General features: G+C 35.5%; 1 protein-coding gene across 1 annotated transcript in view; it reads left to right on the top strand.

Annotated features, from left to right (window-relative positions):
• pit (probable ATP-dependent RNA helicase pitchoune) overlaps window positions 1-23,511 on the top strand; it is a 170,137-nt gene that overhangs the window by 77,241 nt on the left and 69,385 nt on the right. The window contains exons 5-6 of the mRNA XM_090370075.1: window positions 8,042-8,189; window positions 16,288-16,588. Coding sequence (XP_090226201.1) covers window positions 8,042-8,189; window positions 16,288-16,588 — 449 coding nt within the window. The remainder of the gene's footprint in view (window positions 1-8,041; window positions 8,190-16,287; window positions 16,589-23,511) is intronic.

Here is a 23,511-nt window from a genome sequence, read left to right as displayed (position 1 = left end):
AACAACCCTTGAAATCGCAACGGACAACCAGATTAATTTTCTTAATCTCACTATTTATACAACAGACACAAATTTAAATACCAAGATTTTCAGAAAAAACACGCACACCGGTAAATATCTACATTTCACTTCACATCATCCATCCCCTTAGTACCAAAAAAGCCATCCTACACGACCAAATCTACAACGCTATCAAATTCACCTCTTCACAAAACGATCTACACAATGAACTTCAATACCTTACTGATAAATTTATAGCCAGGCACTACCTCCTCAGCTCATCCAACACACAATATCCACCGTTAAAAACAGTATTAATAACCCCACCAGACACAGTCACAAGACAAATACTCGCATAGTTCTCCCTTACCATATGAACTCGCAGCACAATTCCGACATACATTCAGAGATACCGACATCTCCCTCACCGTCTCCACTTACAATAAACTAGGTTCCCTATTTAATTCTTATAAAGATACACACAAATATCTCATCAATGATCTCAATAACATAATATATCTCATAAAATGCCAACCAAACTGCTACACCTGTTACATCGGCAGCACTACCACCAAATTCGGTTCCTCTACAACTTCCAATACCCGCGCATACTACCACTTCAACAGTTTCAAGACAAGTCAATCCTGCACTGAGTTAACAACCCATGCTCAAACCCACAACCACACCACCCTTGTTTTCACTCTGTCATCACTATTATTAAATTTAGATTGAGCTACAGAATTCTTCAATATGAAGCCCTCACCATCAAATGGTACCGACCCCATTCCGATCTCACCATTATTAACGCTAAACTTCTCTTCAACCACCTTTCACCGGCTTGGAACCTCTCGTGGCTAAAGTTCCCACATGTCAAAAAGAGCATCATGGGAGTTTATCTAAACTTTAAATACAACACGTGCTCACTTCTCTTCCATTTGCCAACTGATGACGGTTTACTTAAAGTCCCTCTAACGACTATTGGCACCACCTTCTCTTTTTTTTTTTTTTTTTTTTTTCATTTACGTCTTTTAACCTCTTTATGACAACCAAGGATTGGAGATCTGCATTTCTACTTCCTTGCACTCCTTTCAAATTTTTTTAAAATATTTTCACCCCATTCCCCGCTTTATTTCTTTTTAATGCTTCTTCCAACCTAAATTTAACCACCATCTACCAAAAAAATTTATTGCAGATTTATACAAGGTGAGTACCATTTTCTAAGCATTTGCTATTCATTTTTTATAAGATTTTTATTATTTATTTCATATATATTTTAATTTGTCTTGCTACAGACCTGAAATACAGAAATTCCCAAATGCCGGAAAACCCCTATCCCAAGCTTTCTGGATAACAGATCATGTACTTATATATAATATATAAAAAATAGGACATTATGCTTTTAGTGTGGAGAGAGCAAGTAGTGTAATCAACCAACTGGTTAGATAACATGAAAAGGAAGTCATAAAATAACACAATTCGAACCTGCAACACAAAAAGTCAAAAATATTATATTATAAGTACTTAATGCTGTACTTCAGATGATTTAAACGTCATTCACGAGGGCCAGCCGTCAAAATCAAGCAAAATACAGCAAAAAGTAAGGCCTCTGTTGTTTCTAATGTGAAACATATATGGTAAAAAGATAAGACATTTTTAGTTTATTAATGTTCGGAAGCCAGATTAATCGTAATGCTAACATATATATCATGGCAAACCCGACAGAGGCGGAGAAATGATAGATAATAAGAAATATAGGTAGTAAAAAATTGCTAAAAATTATTGAAAGTTGAAATTATGAGATGGAGCAGACGGTCAGGAATGGTACTTACTGTTTTGGCAAGCCGGAGAAGTGGGGATGGTCGTCCAGTGTACTGCAGGGAGTGAAAGAATGCTACGAGCTTGTTTCAATGACTATATGGATGTAGGGGCAACCTCAGGTGTTGGAATGCAGTAAGATGTTCGGGGTTGATATAAGGATTAAACACAAAGGCCACGCACCTTATTATAAAATGTATATATATTTTATATATATATGTAGGAATTGATAAATCTGATAAAGTTTGATAAAGGTGTATATATGGAAGTGAAAAACACACAAAGTGCCAAGAACTAGAAGAATGAGGATAGCAAAAATATTTGCCAAGAACTAGAAGAATGAGGATAGCAAAAATGAGGATAGCAAAAGATAGCAAAAAATAAAAAGTATTGTAGGTTTGTAAAAAGAGAGAAGGAATGTGAATATCCTATATGTCAGGGGTGGCCAACGAGTCAATCGCGGCTTTAATTTCAGTTGATCACGACAAATTTTAAATATACAGCCATCCCTGAATTTGCGCGGTCAGGTATACTACCAAAATTTTATATTGCACAGCAGGTTTCGCTACCTGCACGTTATTTTAATTTATTTTTTTTACGAAGCTTCAAAAATAGGAATGAAGAGCAGATTTTGAAAATTTATTTTCGGTTTTTTTTTTTTTTTTTTTTTTTTTTGCAAGATTGAAGATTTCATTGAAGGAGAAACACGTTTCACCATAATAACTGTTGTTGTTTGTTATTTGGTTTTTAGGAGCATTAGCAACTAAGTCCATATTGCTCTGGGAATATGCGGTGGTCATTCCCTTGACCTTTCCGCCTCCTCCGTATTTGGTGGTGACGGACTCGAATCCGGTCTAATCAAGAAGCATGTGCTACGCACTGCTGCTCCTTCCCACCTGGCTATGGAGGCACCCCCATAATAACGTAAAATACCACAGAATTCCAGCTGTCAGTATTATTACAACTGCAATACGATTGAGTTTACTACCCATTTATAATTAGATTGCACTAACAGAAAGGTGCAAATAGTTTTTATTGTTTTATGGTTGTGACCTCCAGAAATAGCTTTAGAGAAATATCACAAAGGCATTCAAAATTGATTCTTATAACGATATAACCAAACAGAGCAATAAACGGTGGTGTGTTTGTCCGGTTATTTTGGAAACAACTTTCTCATTCGGGAATCCTCTTCGTCAATTATCCTATGTTAGTTGTTCAGACAGAATATTTTTCCAGTTTGCGCAATTTAAAGTGTTTTAATCGGTAAGCATTGCTTTTGCTGATTTAATAACTGGACAGTATTTATATGTTAATTTAATACATTTTGATTTAAAATGAATACTATAAAAAAGAGTAAAACGTATCATTTTCATCAAGAGTGGGAACTAGAATACTTTTTTGTAATAGTGAAAGAAAAATGTTGCTGTTTGATTTGCAATGCTTCCGTGGCTATACCCAAAAAAGGAAATTTAGAAAGGCACTTCAATGCACTCCGTGGTTAATATCAATTGGATTTTCCGCCGAATAGTGACTTTACAAAAAATAAATTAGAAGAACTTAAATCCAGATTATTTAAGTTTACATTATTTCTTCATGACACCTAATTTACAATCTAAAGCAGTAACTGTAGCATAATTTAAAAGTGAGTCATCTTCTTGCAAAAAAATGCAAACCATTTTCTGATGGTCAATTCATCATAGATGTATTTTTAGAAATAACATTCTCTTTTTGAAAATTTTAAGAACAAATTGAAATTAAAAGTGTTCTTCAAGATCTGCAATTATCTCAAAATACTGTGATGCGACACATTGAAAAAATGAGTAAAAATGTGAGCAAACAATTGCATACTGATATTGCTAATTGTGTGTCCTTTTCTTTACAAATGGATGAATCTACAGATGTCAGTGATACAGCTCAGTTGCTCGTTTTTATTCATATGGTTTTCGATGATTCTGCCACTAGAGAAGAACTGCTGGGTATGATTTTGTTAAAAGAAAGAACTAGAAGTCTTGATATAGTTAACTCATTCAAACATTTTATTGAAAAAATTAAATTACCACTATTTAAGCTCCTATCAGTAACAACAGATGGAGCTAAAGCAATGACGGGGCATCTTAAGATTCATTGCATTGTGCCAAAAGGATGATAAATTCCCAGATTTTTTGAGTTACCACTGTATCATCCACCAACAAGTGTTAGCCAGCAAAAGATTAAATACTAAAAATGTTATAGACATAAATTGCAAAATCGTGAATCGAAAATCAGAGGACAATCTCTTCAAAGGAGACTTTTCAAAATACAACTTGATGAAAATGAACCAGATCTGATATTACATACAGATGTGAGGTGGCTGAGTCAGAGTAAGTCTCTACAGAGATTTTGAAATTTGCTGAATGAAATTAAAAAATTCGTTGATCAAACTTTTTTGGGAGATGATTATCAGCAGCTACACAATGCAGAGTGGTTGTGAGATCTGGCTTTTTTGGCAGATTTTACCAGTAAATTAAGTGATCTGAATTTGGAATAAGGAAAAAAATTAAAATGTGTGTAACATGATTAGTAGTATTTCTGCATATAAATATCAATTTTTGGCAATGACTAAGGATCTCAAAGAAAAATAAATTCGACCATTTTGCAAATATGCAAGATCATTTGCAAAAATATCCCGTTTTTGAATTTAATAGTGAGAAATATGTTTCTGAAATTGAGAATGTTGTGGATGATTCTGAAACCAGATTCAGTGATTTTAAAACAATTGAAGACATTGTTCAAAATATTTCTTATCCATTTATTGTCGACGTAAATATGAAACAAATTGCAGAAAAAATCGCTGAAATTTTTGACATGGACAAAATATTACTTGAAAATTAAGTGATTACATTGTGAAACGATATCTTCCTAAAAGCCAGACAATCAGAAAAAGAGTTTTGGAAATATGTTTGCTAAGAAAAGTACCCAAATGTAATAAAATGCAGTGAACTTTTAAATTCCTGTTTTGGGTTCCACATATCTATGTGAATCAGCCTTTTCGTATTTGAAACAAACAAACAGACGAAGAATCGCTTTACTCTTACGGATTGCAAACCGAAGATTCTTTACTGTTGGCCTTGTCACAGTATATCCCCGATTTTGAAAGCTTGGCAGATGACATGAAGACACAAACTTCATATAAATTAAAATTTTAAATACGTATGAATTTAAAATAAGAATTCTGAATTGTATTGAATTTTAAAATTTATAAACAACGTTATTCAATATGTGTTGATTAACATTTTTAACCTTGTGCAATGAAATATTTGAGATGGTAGATCGCGGCACAATTTGAAGGAAAAAAAGTCGATCGCATCACAAGTTAAGTTGGCCAACCCTGCTATACGTTATCATAAATTGCAAAAATTATAGGCTGAATTGCAAAGCCAATTAGAGGTGAGCGAACTGTAAAGTAAAATAATTAAGTTAATACAAAATGATTAAACAAGTGAAATAAAAGGTTGAGATAGCTATTATTAGTGATGGGATGGGTGGCAAATTTAGTTATAAGTCGAAAAAAGGGGATAGCAAAAGTGTAAAAATCTGATGTTAGCTAAAGTAAATATTGATACATGGTCAGGTATTTCATCAGGGGACTACACCTGACCATGTATCAGGAACTCCATCTGTCATACCTTACTTATTTATATTTTTATCTATCAAATGAAACTACATGTTTAAACTCATGATTTTATATTACATTATATATATATACACACCGATGAGCCAAAACATTATGACCACCTACCTAATATGATGTTGGCCCTCTACTTGCAGCCAAAACAGCTCATACCTGGCAAGGCGTGGATGCTACAAGGTTTCTAAATATGTCTTGTGGTATCTGGTACCAACACGTAATCAGCAGATCCTTTAACTCCTGTAAGGTCCTTGGTTGAGACACCGCAGATTGGAGTTGCTGTTCCAAACAAACCACAGGTGTTCGATGGGATTGATGTCTGTGGAATTTGGAGGCCAGGGCAATACCTGGAAGTTTTCCTCGTATTCCGCGAACCAGTCTTGAACAATCCGGGCAGTGTGGCATGGCACATTATCCTGCTGAAAGACACCACCAGAGGGGAAGACCGTTGCCATGAAAGGGTGTACCTGGTCAGCAATGATGTTTAGGTAAGTGGTAGATGTCAGAGTACCCCGCACATGGATGACTATACCCAGGGTATCCCAGCAGAACATTGCCGAAAACATGACACCACCGCCGCTGGCTTTTTTTTCGTCTCATGGTGCATCCAGGCACCATCACTTCCCCAGGTAAATGAAGCACACATACCCGGCCATCCACATGGTGCAACAGGAAACATGATGATTCATCGGACCAGAATCTGATCCCATCACCAGCATTCTAATTACCAGACGACATTCTTCCAATCACTCAAGGTCCAGTTTCGATGCTCGTGTGCCCATTGTAGGCACAATCGCTGGTGAACTGTGGTTAACATGGGCACTCGGAGTGGCTTGCGGCTACGCAGCCTGATTTTCAGTAGGGTTCGATCTACTGTGTGTTGCGACACATTCTCCCATCACCAGCATTCTAATTACCGGTGAGTTGCACCACAGTCGCCTTTCTGTTGCCACATACCATCTGGGCGAACCTTCGCTCACCTCAAGTATCGATGAGCCGTGGTCGTCCAACACCTCGCTGGCAATTCATGGGTTTCTCATCCTCAAACCACTTTTAGTAGGCACTAACCATGGCTAACTGCGAGCACCCCGCCAGCTGTGCCGTTTCGGATATGCTCTGACCCAGTTGTCTGGCCATTACAATTTGGCCTTCGTCAATCTCGCTTAAGTCCACTGCCTTTCCCATCTGAAGAACAAGATTAATGCTGATTAACGGAGCTCAGTATCAGGTGTTTTTTATACCATGTTCTGACCCGTGCACGTGCGTAGTTCACCTGCAGTTGCTTCGATTTGTATAACGACTCACTGGTCATAATGTTTTGGCTCTGTTTTTTTTTTTTTTTTGTTATTTGGTTTTTAGGAGCATTAGCAACTAAGGCCATATTGCTCCTGGATATGCGGTGGTCATTCCCTGACCTTTCCGCATCCTCTTTATTTGGTGGTGACGGGCTCGAACCCCGGTCTAATCAAGAAGCATGTGCCACGCACTGCTGCTCCTTCCCACCTGGCTACAGAGGTGCCTTTGGCTCTTTGGTGTGTGTGTGTGTGTGTGTGTGGCCCAAGGCAGCAAATGCTAAACCTAGGCAGTGCAGGGACAAAGTGATAAGGAGAGAGGAAAAGGGGGGGGGGGAGAAGTGAGAATGTTAAAGTTAAATAAAGTGAGAGAGAGAGAGAGAGAGAGAGAGAGAGAGAGAGAGTGAAGATAACTGATAAGATATGCATAATAAAAATACATAATTACATAAAAATTGATCAAATGAGGATGTTGCCACACAACTTACAAAACATTCAGGTGCCAATATCTGTAATTGCAAGCAAAATAGCAAAATTGTGCCTTCATTTCTGGTAACTAAATTTTATTTCATTTAAGTTTATGCTTTTTACCAATAGACTGTTGATTTTGCTTGCAATTCCAGCCAGTGGCACCTGATGAAGGCTATTTTTGTAAGCTGTGTGGTAACATCCTCATTTGATCAATTTTTATCTAATTATGTATTTTTATTATGCATATTTTATTAGTTATCTATTATCGTCACTCTGTCTCTCTCACTTTAACTTTAGTTTTTTATTATTTTTTTAATGTTCTTTTATTCATTTTCCTCTCCCCTTTCACTTTAAATTATATATATATACTGTATATATTGTACTACTACGTAAATTTACATACTTTTAGTAAATGAAATTTACTACTACATAAATGAAAATATTACTTGAAATGTTTATATTATAAGTTATATATGCAATATACTTAGTAAGGTAGGATCCATTTATTTACTTAAGTATTTTGAACCAAATCACTTTTACCCAAAGTTTGTATTGTTTTCCTTTCAACATTTTTAGTTTGTTTCTGTGATAAGTCATGTATGCAATATACCATTTTATTTGAATTGGAAATTCTAATTAAGTGTTATTTTATGAAATTTTTTAATCCTAACAGCAATTTTTATGTTTCAAATTATAAAGCATATAAAGCTTTTTTAAAACATGTTTTGGGAGGAGGGGTAATAAATGTTGACTTTAATAAGTATTACAAAAATTTTCTTTTATTTTTTATTGCCAGCTGCAAGATTAGCAATTATGACTGAAACGTCATTCAGTTCTTTAGAAGAAAAAGTGTCTGGTCTTACTTTAAAGGGAATTAAAGACATGTGTTTCACAAATATGACAGAAATTCAAGCAAAAACTATACCTCATCTCTTGGATGGCAAGTATGTAATACTTTAAATGAGTTGGTTTCTTCATGAGCATTATCATAAAGACTGATGCTAAATGCTTACACCTTTACACTACAATAAAATCATTTATTATTCAGTAATATATTACAGCACCCTTACCGGAGCCTTGATAACTTACTAAATCTACGAGGGATGTTCAATAAATTGTCTACCTACCTATGATGGAAATAAGAAAAAGGGAAAAATCTGGTTTTATTTTTCATTGTAACTTCTGTGAACTTCAATACACTTGTTCCATTTTGTTGGCAATGAGAAAATACTATACAAAATTCTTTGTCAGTTCCATTAAAAAACACAAAAAACAACAGACTTCAGTTCATTATCATCAGCAAAGTGACATCTACGTATGTTTTTCTTGGGCTATCAAAACAGGAAATGGGCACCGGGGGCCAAATCCAAACCGTAAGGTGGATGAGTAAGTTCTGTAAAGTCACAGTCTTTCAAAGCAGCAGCAACACCATGTGACCTGAGCACTGGTGCATTGTCGTAAAGGAGCAGCACACCTCTGGAAAGTTTTCCTCAGCAGTTTTCCTTTATGACATTACTTAGGTTGTACAGTAAGGATGCGTATAACTCCCCAATGACTGTCTGCTTGTTTTCCAAGTTGTGAATGTAAAAAATTCCCTCAGCACACCAAAAAATAGTGGCCATAATCTTGCCAGCTGAAGGTTGTGGCTGAAATTTTTTGGATGGTAGAGAACCTTGTGTTTCCATTGCATTGATTCTTGCTTGGTCTCAGGATCCCAGTGATGAACCCATGTTTCATAACCCATAACAATTCCGGAGATGAAAGTTTCAGGATCCCTTCCATAAAGCTCTGAATTCTCCTCACGACACCGTACCCTGAATTGCTTCTGCATAGGGGTCAGAAATCTGTGGATCCACCTTGCACTGACCTTATTCATCCCAAAATGTTCGTGGAGGATGGTTATAACTGTTCCCTCAGATATGTCACATTTCCTAGAGATTTGGGACACCTTTAAACATCTGCCATTCAGCACAAGGGTTTCCACAGGTTGGTACATTTCTGGAGTGGTTGCTGTCACAGGCCTTCCTGTACGTGGCTTATCTTCGATGGATCCTCTATCCCACTTGAATTGTTTTTACCAGAATTTCACCTAGTATTCTGAAGGTGCACTGTTGCCATAAACATCCACCATCCTTTCATGAAGGGCCTCTGACCCATTTCCTTCTTTGGTGAGAAACTTGACTGAATAATGCTCCAATTTCTGCAAATCCATAATTTGATACAGGTATCTTCCTTCTTTCTGTTACAGCAGCACAACCTAAAAATTATTATGATTCAAGTTGAAATATGTAGGAACATGATAAATCACGAATCACTGAAATATAACTACTGTTAATACCTTGTGTAACGCGGTTTTGATAAGCGCATGTTTTGCTACAACGCGATTTATAATTTTAAAACAAAAACAAAACAGTTTATGATTTTAAAACAAATCTGGATGATAATTTTACTGGTAAAAGTACTTTGCCATAATGGCATTTGTATTGTTGCTCACTTGGTAAACTACTACATGACATTGAGCAATCTTCGGAAGAGTTCCAAGCAACTTTTGATCAGTGGAAAAATTGTTCTTGACGAATTTTCAGGAGTTGATAATGATGTCAACTCCTGACATTGTTAACATTTTGGAGCATATTTAAAGAACTAGTGACAATATCGACGATGAGTTGGATGAAATTGAGGGCAATAGCAATATTAAACCTTCCAAACAACAGATGTTTGCAGTATTTGAAACTTTGCATCAAGGCCTTCAGTGTGAAGAAAATGTGCCAGAAAATAATTTGAGTGTTTAAAGAAATGTGAACACTTTTATGAATGGTGTGCACTAGAATCCAGTGTACAACAAAAAAAAAAAAAAAAATATTTTACGATATAATTCTTAAAAGCATACTAATACATTGTGCGCATCATGTAAGTAGTCATATCTTAATATGTGTGTATTAATAAATTAATTGGGTGAGTGATAGGTTAAGATTTGGGACCTAAAGGTAGTTTTATTTTTCAGACTGTGAACTTTTTTAAAATGGCTATCATTATTATGTTCGGACATAGGAAAACATAGGAAATTTCCAGGTCATTAAATTTTTAAGGAACTATAATCAGTCACTGGGAATTCTTAATAGAATAGTTGTGCTACCTTGATAGCTTTGATGTAGAAGTTTTCAGGATACCAAATTGTATTTAAAAATACTCATGTGTTGCTGAGTTATACATTATTGGTATTTTCAAGGTCACAGTAATTCTACCAAGTCAGCCATTTGGATGTTTCCAGGAGATAAAAAAACTACAGCAGTGCCACCTGCTTGTTCAGTGATGACTAGAAATTCGCCATAAATTGCGTAAAATTATTAAATTGTGACATCACGAGGAAGCTTCATCACTGAATAAGAGCTACTCCATTTATATGGCTGCGGCAGGTTTAGTAGATCGGCAGCTTAAATCCCAAGCCCGGATAAATGGTGAGGGTTGATGTCAGGAAGGGCATCCAGTCGTAAAAACTATCCAAAACCAATAGATGTGTTCCGGTTAAGAAGTTAATCCAACTAGAGGAGAAGAAGAGGATGTAAAGTGTGAATTGGGAACATTGAATGCCGACCCCATATAACGTGGGAAAAGGTGAAGACAAAGAAGAATAAATTAATTGTTTTAAAATATTAGAAAATTTATTCCTTCTCACTTATTTCTGATTTATTTCCCATCTTTTACTATATTTCTGAATTTACAGTATTTTTCACTGTTGAAAAGGTCATATTTCTTTATAATGAAATTTCTGTTTAACGAATTTTTTCAAGGGAACCATCGATTTCATTATATAGAGGTCCAACTGTAAATACAGTTGAACTTGTTATAACGAGCATCAAGGGACTGACAGAATTTCCTCATTATAACCGTTACTTGCTATATCAGTGATAGCGGAGATGGGGAAATCTCTTGGGGCCGTTAAACAATAAACACTTTATATCTGATGAGTTACATCTATCTCCTATTTTTTTAAATTCTCAATAACTTGATAAAAAGATAGATTCAAAAAACAAAAGAAATATTAGAGAGAAAAAAAATAATATAAGTATATACCTACACATTATTTGTATTAATATATTAATATGCTTGTATAAACTACAGTACACTTAATATTAAACAAAATTTATTTGTCTGTAAATTTAAAACCATACACTTAATACTAAACAATTTATTTCTCTGTAATTAAAAACAATGCTATTTAATAATAAACACTATTTCCATTGGTCTTTATTTATGAATCTTAAAATTGATGTTTGTTTTAAAGATTTCACTTTGATATTTCTTAAGTTTCTCCTTAAAACACTCAATGCATTAAGTCTCGTTACTTGCCTCAGTTCCTTCAGAAAAATTGACTAATGTGTCCATTGCACCTTGAGCTTGTGAGATTGTCTGCACCGATTTTGATTCACTTTTAGTTGTCATCACAAGTCATCACAATCATCATCTTTGTTGAGCACAGCAACGGTTGGCTGGATCTGCAATGTCACTCTCTGTAGGAAAACCACTAGTTAATAATGTCATCAACTAGTACAAATTCATCGATGTTATCTGTATTAAAACCTACAACGTTGTTACATAGCAACCATTTGGATAATGGTAAGTTTCTTAGTTTTCATCTTCATCTACAATCGAAATTTCATTTGAATTTAATTTTGATTTCTTCAAGCAATTCGATATGGTTGTCAAAGTAACGTTGTTCCACTCATCATTCAATAAATTTATAGCATCCAATATCGATATAGACTCGGTAAATTTCTGTTCTCTTTGACTGATCAGATGTAGAACTAGAAATCTTTTATAAAATCCTTTCAAACTCTTGAATAGCTCCTTATTCCAATCATTTACGTATTTCCAAAAAATATCCGAAATCATCCAATCTTTCTTGTTTGCAGTGTAATCCACAGGAAGTTTCCTTACGTTTTTGAAACACCAAGGTTTTAACGATAAAAACAGATTTTTTTTTTTTTTTTTTTTTATATCAGTTCCTGTCATATTTACCCATACGAGCACCGTCAAGTGAGCCTTTGGTTTTTGTCCACAACACATTATTCCCCTTTGAATTTAAATGTATTGTCGGATGTCAATTTATAAAAAAGTCCTGTTTTGTCGCCATTGTAGTAGTAGTAACAGAGACGTGATGCAAAAAAGCAAGCCTATGAGCTTATGTAGCATTGGCCAAAAAAAAAAAAAAAACCCCAATTTCACACATCCATTCCTTCTAAAAGTTTGTCCAGTTCCTCCTTGAATTTATTTAAGCTATCAACTTCCACAATGACAAATGGAACTTTTTCCAGCAATTAACCACCCTCTGGTTAAAGAGAAATTTACACACATCTGTTCTACAACTGTCTTTCCTCAATTTGAATTTATGACCTCTCAGGTTCGTAATCTGAGCAAGTGGAAGAATCCCATCAGAATTCAGCATGCTAAACCCATTCAAGACCTTATATACCTCAATCAGATCATCTCGCAGGTGCCTAGTCTCCAGCTGCTCCAATTTGCACAACTTGAGCTTTCTCGGTAAGGGACTCCTTCTTTCTCCCCACCAATCTCGTTGCCCATCTCTGCACACTCTTAAGCAACTCCATGTCCTTCCTAAAATGATTCCTCAAGATCTGTACACAGTACTCAAGGTGTGGCCTGATCATTGTCTTATACAAAGGGATAATCATCTCCTTTTCCAAAACTACTAGCAAAATTCTATATCATTGACAAAATCCCATGACCTGCTGTGGCATCCCATCTACATTGCTCAGAAAACTTCATATCTGACTGCACAATTACTCCCATATCTTTTTATTTTCTACCACCCTAAGTGTAGTACCACACAGTTGGCATGTTTCTCTGGTGTTGCTTCTACCCATATGCAGTACTTTGCATTTGCCAATGTTAAACTTCATATGGCACTTCTCTCGGCCCATCTGCCCAAATTACCTAGATCCTTTTGCAATAATACAACTGTTGTAGATGTCTTCATCATTGAAATTTTTCCTAATTTCTGCCCAAACACGGTCAATCCATTCATTTGCCATTATTGGATCTGCAGATCGAGATTCTCCACTAATTTTTGCATAAACAATGTATGTTGGTTTTTAAATCGATCCAGCCAACCGTTGTTATGCAAAAATCATTGCATCCAAATTGTTTAGCAAATTTTTCTGCTTGAGCCTTCAAAATCGGACCATCTATTGAAAATCCAGCACTTCTTTGTGTTGTGAACCATTGAAGCAATTCTTTGTCGTTTGTGATCTCACTTTATAAATTTTTTTTTTTTTTTTTTTTTCCTGGTTATGTTTTTTTCCAGTGCTGATATGTAAACATCTTTATTCTTCCACAATGTTGATACACTTGAAGAGGACAAAGAAAACTTTTTACACATTTCAACATTTTTTTCACCACGTTCTAACTCATGAATAATTTTTACTTTTCATGAATTGAGAGACACTTTCTTTTGTTAGTAGACATGTTTCCGAAGGAAGGGTTAATTTATAACTGATTTTTACTTTAAAATAAAATGATAAAGTGATCTGCATGCAAAGTTCTTAGAAGCCCAAAATGCATACAAAGTTCTTAGAAGTCCCAAAATAAATTTATAGTTTAGTGAATAGAAGACATCTGTAAACAGGGTAATGCAACAAGCGGAACGCAAATGCACTATTGTATAGCCCCCGTCCATGGAAAGACATGGTCATAAACCAGCTGCTAATCCAATGCAGGTGGTCTTAAGCAAAGTCACCTTTTTCATTTTCGTCTATTCCAAGAATTGTGTTTTTTCTACTACCTGAACAATTACGAATGCATACCAAAATTTGTTTAGTATATTCGTGTGGTATGCTCATTATAACGGTGAGCGATTGTATGGGAATACACATAAATTAAAATCATTTTGGCTTTTTGCTCATTACAGCAGTGTTCTCGTTATTTCCATGCTCGTTATAACCATGTTCGACTGTAGATAAAATAAAATGGAAAAGATGATTAACTACAGGTCTTGGCAGCTGAGGGCATTGAGAACTTTTTAAGCACATAATCCGAGTTTTTGAACATATTTTCTCTGAGAATCTGTGGAAATTGTTTCAAGGAGGAAATTGATGCCGATTAGTGTTATTAAAAATAATTTCATAATTTGGTTTTTGTTTATTTTTTTTTTTCTTGTTGCTTTAACTTTTAGAATTATTCAACTATATGTGCATCATACTTAGGTTATATATATACAGGCATACCTCGGTTAACGTTACCTCTGATAACGAAGCTTCGCTATAACGAAGTCGGCAATTTCAAGCCCCATTTAACATAAAAAAAATATTCCACTTTAATCACCTGAAATCTAAACAAACTGAAGAAATTACGGAAACCTTTGGGGCTTCTCGTGGTTGGTTCGAGAAACTTAAAAAACGGGCCAGGTTTCATAGTGTAAAATTAACAGGAGAAGCTGCAAATAAGTTTCCAGAAAAACTAAAGGAAATAATTGAACGTGAAAATTTTCCAAATTTGGTGTTCAGTGTTGACGAAAGCGGTTTGTTCTGGAAACGGCTACCAACAAAAGGCTTCATTTCTATTGAAGAAAAATCAGCTGCTGGGTTCAAAGCAGCCAAAGACCGTTTAACGTTACTCTTTGGATCAAATGCCTCTGGCGATTATAAATTAAAATTGTTATTAGTTTACCATTCAGAAAATCCGAGGGCGTTAAAAGGTAACATAAAAATGAATTTACCTGTAATATGGAAAGCAAATAGAAAAGCGTGGGTTACCAAGGAGTTATTTACTGATTGGTTTGTTAACCACTTTTGTCCTGAAGTAAAACGGTATTGTCAAAAAAAAAACAACTTTGAAGAAAAAGCTCTTTTGTTGTTAGACAATGCTCTGGGACATCCTACTGATCTTAACACGTTGGACACATGCATTCCTGTCAAAGTTGTGTTTCTTCCAGCAAACACAACTTCCCTGATTCCACCATTGGATCAGGGAGTAATAGCATCATTTAAAGCTTATTATCTGCGTCGAGCATTAAGCAGTTTAACTGAACTAGAGAATAAAGAGTTTGTTGTTTGGTTTTTTTTTTAAGGAGCATTAGCAACTAAGGCCATATTGCTCCGGGATATGCGGTGGTCATTCCCTGACCTTTCCGCATCCTCCGTATTTGGTGGTGACGGGCTCGAACCCCGGTTTAATCAAGAAGCGTGTGCTACGCACTGCTGCTCCTTCCCACCTGGCTACGGAGGCACCAGGATAAAGAGGAAATGACAGTTAAAACTTTTTGGAAAAACTACACCATTAAAAACGCAACTGAAAACATTGATAGTTCTTGGAAAGAAGGCACTAAGAAATGCTTAAATGGAGTTTGGCGCAAAATATGGCCAGAAGTTGTACTAGAAGAAGAAAATAACATCCAAGAAATTAGAAATGAAGTTATCCAGATGGCTCAATCAATAGGTTTCGAAAATGTCGATGAAGAGGATGTTAGAAATTTATTGAATGCAGAAGATGATGGTTTTTCAGTGGAAGATTTAGAAAACCTTGTTAGCAACGAAGACAAAGATAATGAAGACGAAGTTAAAGAAGTTCCTGCCGAAAAAGTGTTAACAACCAAAGATTTAAAAAGGTGCTTAAATGACATTGAAAACGTTTTAAATTTTTTTAGTGAAAATGATCCTGATTTAGGAAGAAGTGTTATTTTTAAGCGATCAGTGTTAAATGCAATAACTCCGTATAGGCAATTGTTAAATGAAAGAGAAAAAGAGCATAAACAATCAACTTTAGACTCATATTTTAAAATGTGATTTCACTTTGTATGTAAGTTGACTGTTTATTTAATAAAACTTTTCTTTGTTCGAAAAAAAAAAGCTTTTCATTTTCTTTACGTAGGAACGTATCCCTATTCTGGCCATAGTATTTTTACCTCTGAAAACGAAGTTTCGCTTAACGAAGTAATTTCGTGGAACGTATCCTATTCGTTATTCGAGGTATGCCTGTATTTATTATTATTATTATTATTTATTTGTTTGTTTGTTTTCTGATTAGAGACATTGTTGCAGCAGCAAAGACAGGTAGTGGCAAGACATTAGCCTTTCTTATCCCTGCAATTGAATTACTATACAAGTTGGAGTTTAAGCCTAGAAATGGAACAGGAGTAATTGTTATTTCACCTACAAGAGAATTATCCATGCAGACATTTGGAGTATTGCAAGAATTATTAAAATATCATCACCATAGTTATGGTTTGATTATGGGTGGAACAAATAGGCAGTCAGAAGCTCAGAAACTAGCAAAAGGAGTTAATATATTAGTAGCTACTCCTGGAAGACTTTTGGATCACCTACAGGTATGAATCATATATGAAGACAGATATTTTATAAACCAAATAATAAAAAATTTATAAATTAATAAGTTTAACAACAGTAAATTCACATGATGTACCTTGTCAGTACCTTGTTTCGCACATTGATGGTGAGTCACCTAATAGGTCTCAACTTTATATTGATATTTGTTGGTTTTTTTTTTTTTTTTTGGTATTTTCAGAATTCTGCTTGGACAATACCAATATTTCATATTTTCTTAATGAATTGTAATACTTATTGCATATAACTTTTTATTTTTTAAATTTAAAGAATATTGTTTTTTACACCTTTTATTTTCAAAAAAAAAATAATACTGCTGAAATTTTTAAAAAGTTTTGATGTAAAATATAAATATGGATCATTTTCCAGTTTAAAAGACTAAAGAAAGTGAGAAATTTAAAATAAAAAAAAATTATCAACTTTTTTTGTGATGTCTGGAAAACCTTTTGGAATTTTTGATTTCTGTTTGGACACTTTTCATCTTTATTTCATCCTTTCTTAATGGGTTGCATCTTTTCTTAATGGGTTGCAATATTATGTTTGTAAATTTATTTTTAATAAAAAAAACTAAATATTTAAAAATGCTGCATTTTGTACACCTTTCATTTAAATTTTTTTTTTTTATAATGTGGTTGTTTCCATTTTCTCATCTCGCTTTTTTTTTAGTTTAAAAGATTTAATAAGTGCAAAATTTCAAATATTTTTGCTTTTTTATGTATAGAAATATTAATTCTATTTTTATACTATTAGCTTCTTCCATTTGCAGATTTATTTCAAATTTTATTTTGAATTTTGTATGCTTCATGTGTAGGACCTTGTGCAAAATTTGAACTTACATATATTATTTACATATTACATAAATTACACTTCCTGCAGAATGGTGCCCACTTTTGAGAGAATATTGAGTTTTATATTCTCATCTATTATGCAAGAACAATAACAAATCTTACATAAACAATCATAAGGCTGCAGTTGCTTATAGAATAGTGCTCCCACTATTCTATAAGCAACTGCAGCCTTATGATTGAGAAGAAAGCAATCGACTTTGAACTATAAACAAATATTTAATTTGCTACTTTGTAGAAGTGTTGGTGGTTTACATCAACTGCTTTTTGTTCACTCAAATAATTCAAATTGCTCACTCAAATTGCAAAGTTGATGGCTGGAAACACGACAGGGTCTTGTTTGCGGTTAATCTCCAAAGCACATAAAAAATCACTTCAGAAACTAGTGCGATGAAAGTTTGTCTACATTTGGGGAGGTAGAAAAAATTTCACATTATTATTCATTAGCTATTAATGCAGGATCATTAGTTTGGAAAGGCAGCCATGTGCTCCACTACTGGGTTAAATAAGGATTATTTTATCATTTAGTTTTTACCATTAAATATTTAGCAACCATAAGTGTAAAATTATTTCTGAATTTGGTTCCTAGTTACCTGGAAAACATGTCTAGTCTAAATCAGATGGCATATTTTTATGTCATGATCTCTGTATCTTATAGATATTTTCATCTACAGTCATTTCAAACCCATATTATGATTGCTAAGTAAAGTTTCTCTCTTTCTATATATAAAAGCCCATGCCATTAGATTTTAGTACCATTTCAGGAAGATGGGAAAAGGAAAAAATGGAAGAGAAACACCATGACTTTTATTACTGTTTTTTTTTTTTTTTTTTATTGATAAGTGTGCCCACCTCCAACTGTGAAGTAATATTTTTCTTGTGTATAAGAAAATATTAAAGACATACAGTGTTATAGGGCACTGCTTTTACATTGATATTGATATACAGTAATACCCCGACACGCAAACTCGGAGTTACACAGTTCTTGATTTTTTTCATTTGGCAACACTGCCGCCCACTATCTTCAAGGTCGTTTTTCATATGCTATCGATATACAGTGTGACGGTGGAGAGTGAGAGTGAAAGATGAACAAAATTCAACTTTGCTGCCACATGAGCTGCACACAAGAATTTGCATTCCAACTGTCATATTTTTATGTGTACGTTCGAATTCTTGCTCAACTTTTGACGGAAATTACATCATTTTCACTAAAAAAAAACTTTCCAGGCTTTAAGGTTTCCAAAGACCGATTGACAGTGATGGTTGGCGGGAATGCAGCTGGTGACTGCAAGCTAAAACCTCTCTTAATTTATCGCTCCGAAAACCCAAGAGTTTTAAAAAATATATCTAAAATTAGCTTACCAGTGATTTGGAAGCCAGTCGACATCGCTGGACAGTGCAGTGTTGAGTCAGTTTGGTGTGACATAAGCATTGGGAGATCAAAATTGAGAGTAGGAGTGTGCTATAGGCCTAATGACTCTGATGAGTATAATAAGGAACTGTACAGGGAAATAGAGTGGGCCAGTAAATCAGAGAGTCTTATAATGGGAGATTTTAATTTCCCAGATATTGACTGGAATTTGGGGGCTGGTTACTCACGCACTAGCAGAGCTTTTGTGGATTTATTGGATGATTGTTTTCTACATCAGCATGGTCGGGAGGCAACTAGAGGGAGTAATACTCTTGATTTGATTATCAGCAGTGATTCTTCATGCATTAAGAATCTGCAGATAAATGAACCACTAGGTGGCAGTGATCACAGTGTGCTGAAGTGGGATTTACTCAAAGAGGTAACTACCATTAGGGGTAAAGGGAAGGGTTATTGCTTCCGTAAAGGCGACTACGATGGACTGAGACAGTATTTAAATTCTATACAGTGGGACCAACTGATGATGTTACCAACAGCAAATTCAAAATGGGAAGCATTCAAAGACCTTATCTTGGAAGCTACTAGGCTTTACATACCAACTAAGAAATATTGTTCAAGGTTTAGGCCAAAATGGATGTCAGATGAACTAATGAGGCATATGGCAGAGAAGAAAAATGCATGGGATACTTACAAATTAACACATGACACAGAAGCCTATGATAGATACAAGTTGATATGCAACCAAGTTACAAAGGAGGTTAGGCAGGCGAAGGCAGATTACGAGAAATCCTTGGCAAGGGATGCAAAGAAAAACAGCAAAGAGTTCTTTACTTATGTAAACTCTAGAAGGAAGGGGATGAATCAGATTGGTCCACTTGATATTGATGGGTCAACTGTTGATGATCCTGCTCAGGTAGCTAACAAACTAAATGAATATTTTGCATCGACATTCACACATGAGGAGTTATTCAGCAAAGGGAATGCCAGAGGTGTATTCAACTCTAGCAGTAAGCTACAGAATCTTGAAATAACTGGGAGTAAAGTGGAGGAGAAACTGTTGAAGATAAACACAAGAAAGGCACCCGGGGTGGATGGGATCTATCCAGTTATATTAAAGGAGGCAGCAAAGGAAGTAAGCAAACCCTTAGCCATAATTATGAGAGCTTCCTTGGACTCAGGGGAGGTACCCATAGACTGGAAATGTGCAAATGTGACCCCAATTCACAAACGAGGATCAAAGGCTGACACAAGTAATTATAGACCTGTGAGCTTAACTTCTGTTCCAGGAAAATTAATGGAGGCACTGGTTAAAGAAGCACTGCAGGATCATTTAGACAAGACTTCAGTTATAGCTCAGACACAGCATGGTTTTGTTAAGGGGAAGTCTTGCCTGACCAACTTGATTGGATACTATGATGCAGTCACAAAAGAACTGGATGCAGGGAATAACTTTGATATTATATACTTGGATCTTAGAAAGGCTTTTGATACTGTTGCACATGGAAGACTGCTACACAAATTGGAGCAGTGTGACATTGGAGGCAAATTGCGGCTATGGATAAAGGGGTGGTTGAGGGGGAGAAGACAGAGAGTGGTAATCAATGGACACTGCTCATCGTGGACTAATGTTATTAGTGGAGTCCCTCAGGGCTCAGTGTTGGGTCCATTGTTGTTTTCTGTATTTATAAATGATATTGATGATGGTATATCAAGCTTAATGTCCAAGTTTGCAGATGATACAAAGGTTGGCAGGGTTGTCAAGGACACTACTGACACTATGCTGCTGCAACAGGATCTGGAAAGGTTGAACAGATGGGCTGAGAGGTGGCAAATGAAGTTTAACATTGACAAATGTAAAGTACTACACATGGGAAACAGCAACCCCAGAGCAACGTATCAACTCTGTGGTACTACACTGACAGTGGTAGAGAATGAAAGGGACTTGGGGGTGATTGTGCAGGCAGATATGAAGTTCTCTGAGCAGTGCAGATGGGCTGCAAGAGTAGCTCATGGAGTATTGTCAATGATATACAGGAATTTTTCCAACAGGGATAAGGAGGTGATTATTCCATTGTATAAGGCAATGGTCAGGCCACACCTAGAGTACTGTATACAGGTCTGGAGGCCTCATTTCAAGAAGGATGTAGAGCTGCTGGAATGAGTACAGAGAAGGGCAACAAGATTAGTGAATGGAACAAAGGGGTGCTCTTACGAAGAAAGGCTTAAGTTTTGCAAATTACAGTGTCTGGAGACTAGGCACCAGCGAGGTGATCTGATAGAGGTGTATAAAGCCTTGAATGGTTTAAGCATGCTCAATGCTGATGGGATTCTTTCTCTAGCTCAGAAAAATCACCTGAGAGGGCATAAATTCAAATTGAGGAAAGACAGATGTAGGATAGACGTGCGGAAATTTGCCTTTAGCCAGCGAGTGGTTGGTTGGTGGAACAGACTGCCATCCCTTGTGGTGGAGGTTGATAGCCTAAATAAGTTTAAGGCTCAGCTGGACAGGTATTTTGAACGAACAGAGGGGTGAAGTGGAAGTGGGTTTTTTTTTTTTTTTTTTGGCTGATGCTGCATAAGCTTGCTTTCTTGCATCCAATGCCTCTACTAATGCTAATGCTAAAAAAAAAGTCAAATCATAAAGCTTGGGTGACAGCTGTTTTTGAGGACTGGTTTGGTCACCACTTCATACCCGAAGTCGAATGTTATTGCAAGTCTAGACAGATTCCATTTAAAGTGATGCTTCTTATTGACAATGCACCCGGTCACCCTCCTGCCACCCTAATTAATTTCGACCCACGTGTGAAAGTTGTGTTTTTGCCTCCAAACACAACCAGCTTGCTTCAACCAATGGACCAGGGAGTCATCAAAACATTCAAGGCCTACTACACGAAGGGTTCGTTTGCACGTCTGAATAAAGCTATGAGACAAAATACTGAGATATCTGTTAAAGACGTTTGGAAACAATTCAATGTTTTAGATGCCGTAAGAATCATTGAAGAATCTTGGGATGAAATTCACAAAAAAACATTGAATGGTGTCTGGAAGAAACTTTGTCAATTTTTTTTCAAAAACGAGACGAAAACAACGCCAGAAACTGATCATGTCGCTCATGTGATAGAAGTTGTTAATCTTGCCAGACAATTAGATTTGGAAGTCAATGGTGATGATGTCAATGAGCTGTTGGATTCACATAGTCAGGAGCTGACAATGAATGAGCTCATAGAGATGTGTGAGCAAAACATCACTGAAGTATCCGACACTTCAGACCCAGTTCCACCAGAAAAGCACATGACAATTGCAAGCTTGACAGAAGGTCTCAGCTCAATTGAAAAAGGCTTAAAAATTTTAGAAAACATAGACTCCAACGAAGAACGCGTTATAGCTACAAAGTAAGGAATAAAAAAATTATTAGCTTGCTACGAAGAAATTCTGTGTAAAAAAAAGAAGGCGCTATGTCGTCAGACGAATTTGTTATATTTTATGAAGCCATTGACATAGAAATAACTTTTTTACATAACTCATTTATTTTTTTAATACATGTTTTGTATTAATATGTATAAAGAACTGCAATTTTATTAAATATTTTTCTTCTAAACTAGTGTTTTTGTTAGTCCTTGGTCCCATTAAACAAAATTTATAACTTCCATTCACAATTAATGCGGAGGTTTGCTGCAACATGATGGTGTGCTGAACTTAATCATTCAGCCACAGCAACCATTGAAATGATTCAAAAACTTCATTTCATACTCCTCCCACTGTACAATCCAAACCTCACCCCCTCCCCCACATTATCATTTTTAGCTCTTTGAAACAACCATTTCATGGATCTTGATTTTCAAAATGACAGTCAGAGTGTCATTTTGACACTGACTGTCATTTTGCACGTCACCACACACAACTTAATTTTTTTTTAGATGACATTAAAAAACTTGTTGACCAATGTGAGAACTGTTTAGAGAAGCACGGGGATTATATGAAGTAATATTGCAGTTTATGTATATTTTCCTTATCTTGATTTAATGAAAAAATTGTTTTTGGCTAAGGTAAAGAAAGCTAACACTAGAACCATGGGGCAAACTTCAGGAAACTCACCAGACAAATTGGTTGCGGCTACCACAGTTTCTACCTGCATTCTCAGTAAACATACGGTGTTTGTTATCAGAAGCAGCAGTAGAAGTCGAAAATGATATATTGATTGGCATGTAGGCATGACAGACGATGTGATGATTAGTTTTTTCTCATTATTAAAAGCAGATTATTGGAGTTCACGAGTGTTTTTGCTATTAAAAAAACCATATTACTGATTTATTTCTATGTTTTTGTTTCCTAACCTAACCTAACATTAAAGGATAGGTTAGGAAAAAAAGAACCGTGTTTCATTATTTTCTTTATATTTCATAACCTGACCTTAAATGTTAGGTTGGGAAGTAATTGGAAAAGGTTTTATTACCTAACTTTAAGGGTTAGGTTATGAAATAATAGGAAAAGGTTTTCATACCTAGCTTTAAGGGTTAGGTTAGGAAATAATGAAAGGAAAAGAAAGAAAGAATGAATCACTTAAAGTTATGATGCTATCATCTCTCACAGCTACGTGTCAATCAGTATATCATTCTTGACTTCTACTGCCGATAATGATAACATACACCATCTGTTTACCGAGAATGCAGAGAGACATTGTGGTAGCAGCAAA

This window comes from Mastigoproctus giganteus, chromosome 3 (genome assembly GCF_048544385.1).
Source record: "Mastigoproctus giganteus isolate SK-2022 chromosome 3, ASM4854438v1, whole genome shotgun sequence".
Lineage (NCBI taxonomy): Eukaryota > Metazoa > Arthropoda > Arachnida > Uropygi > Thelyphonidae > Mastigoproctus > Mastigoproctus giganteus.
Note: the sequence above shows the minus strand (reverse complement) of the source record. Positions and strands in the feature narration are given on the sequence as shown.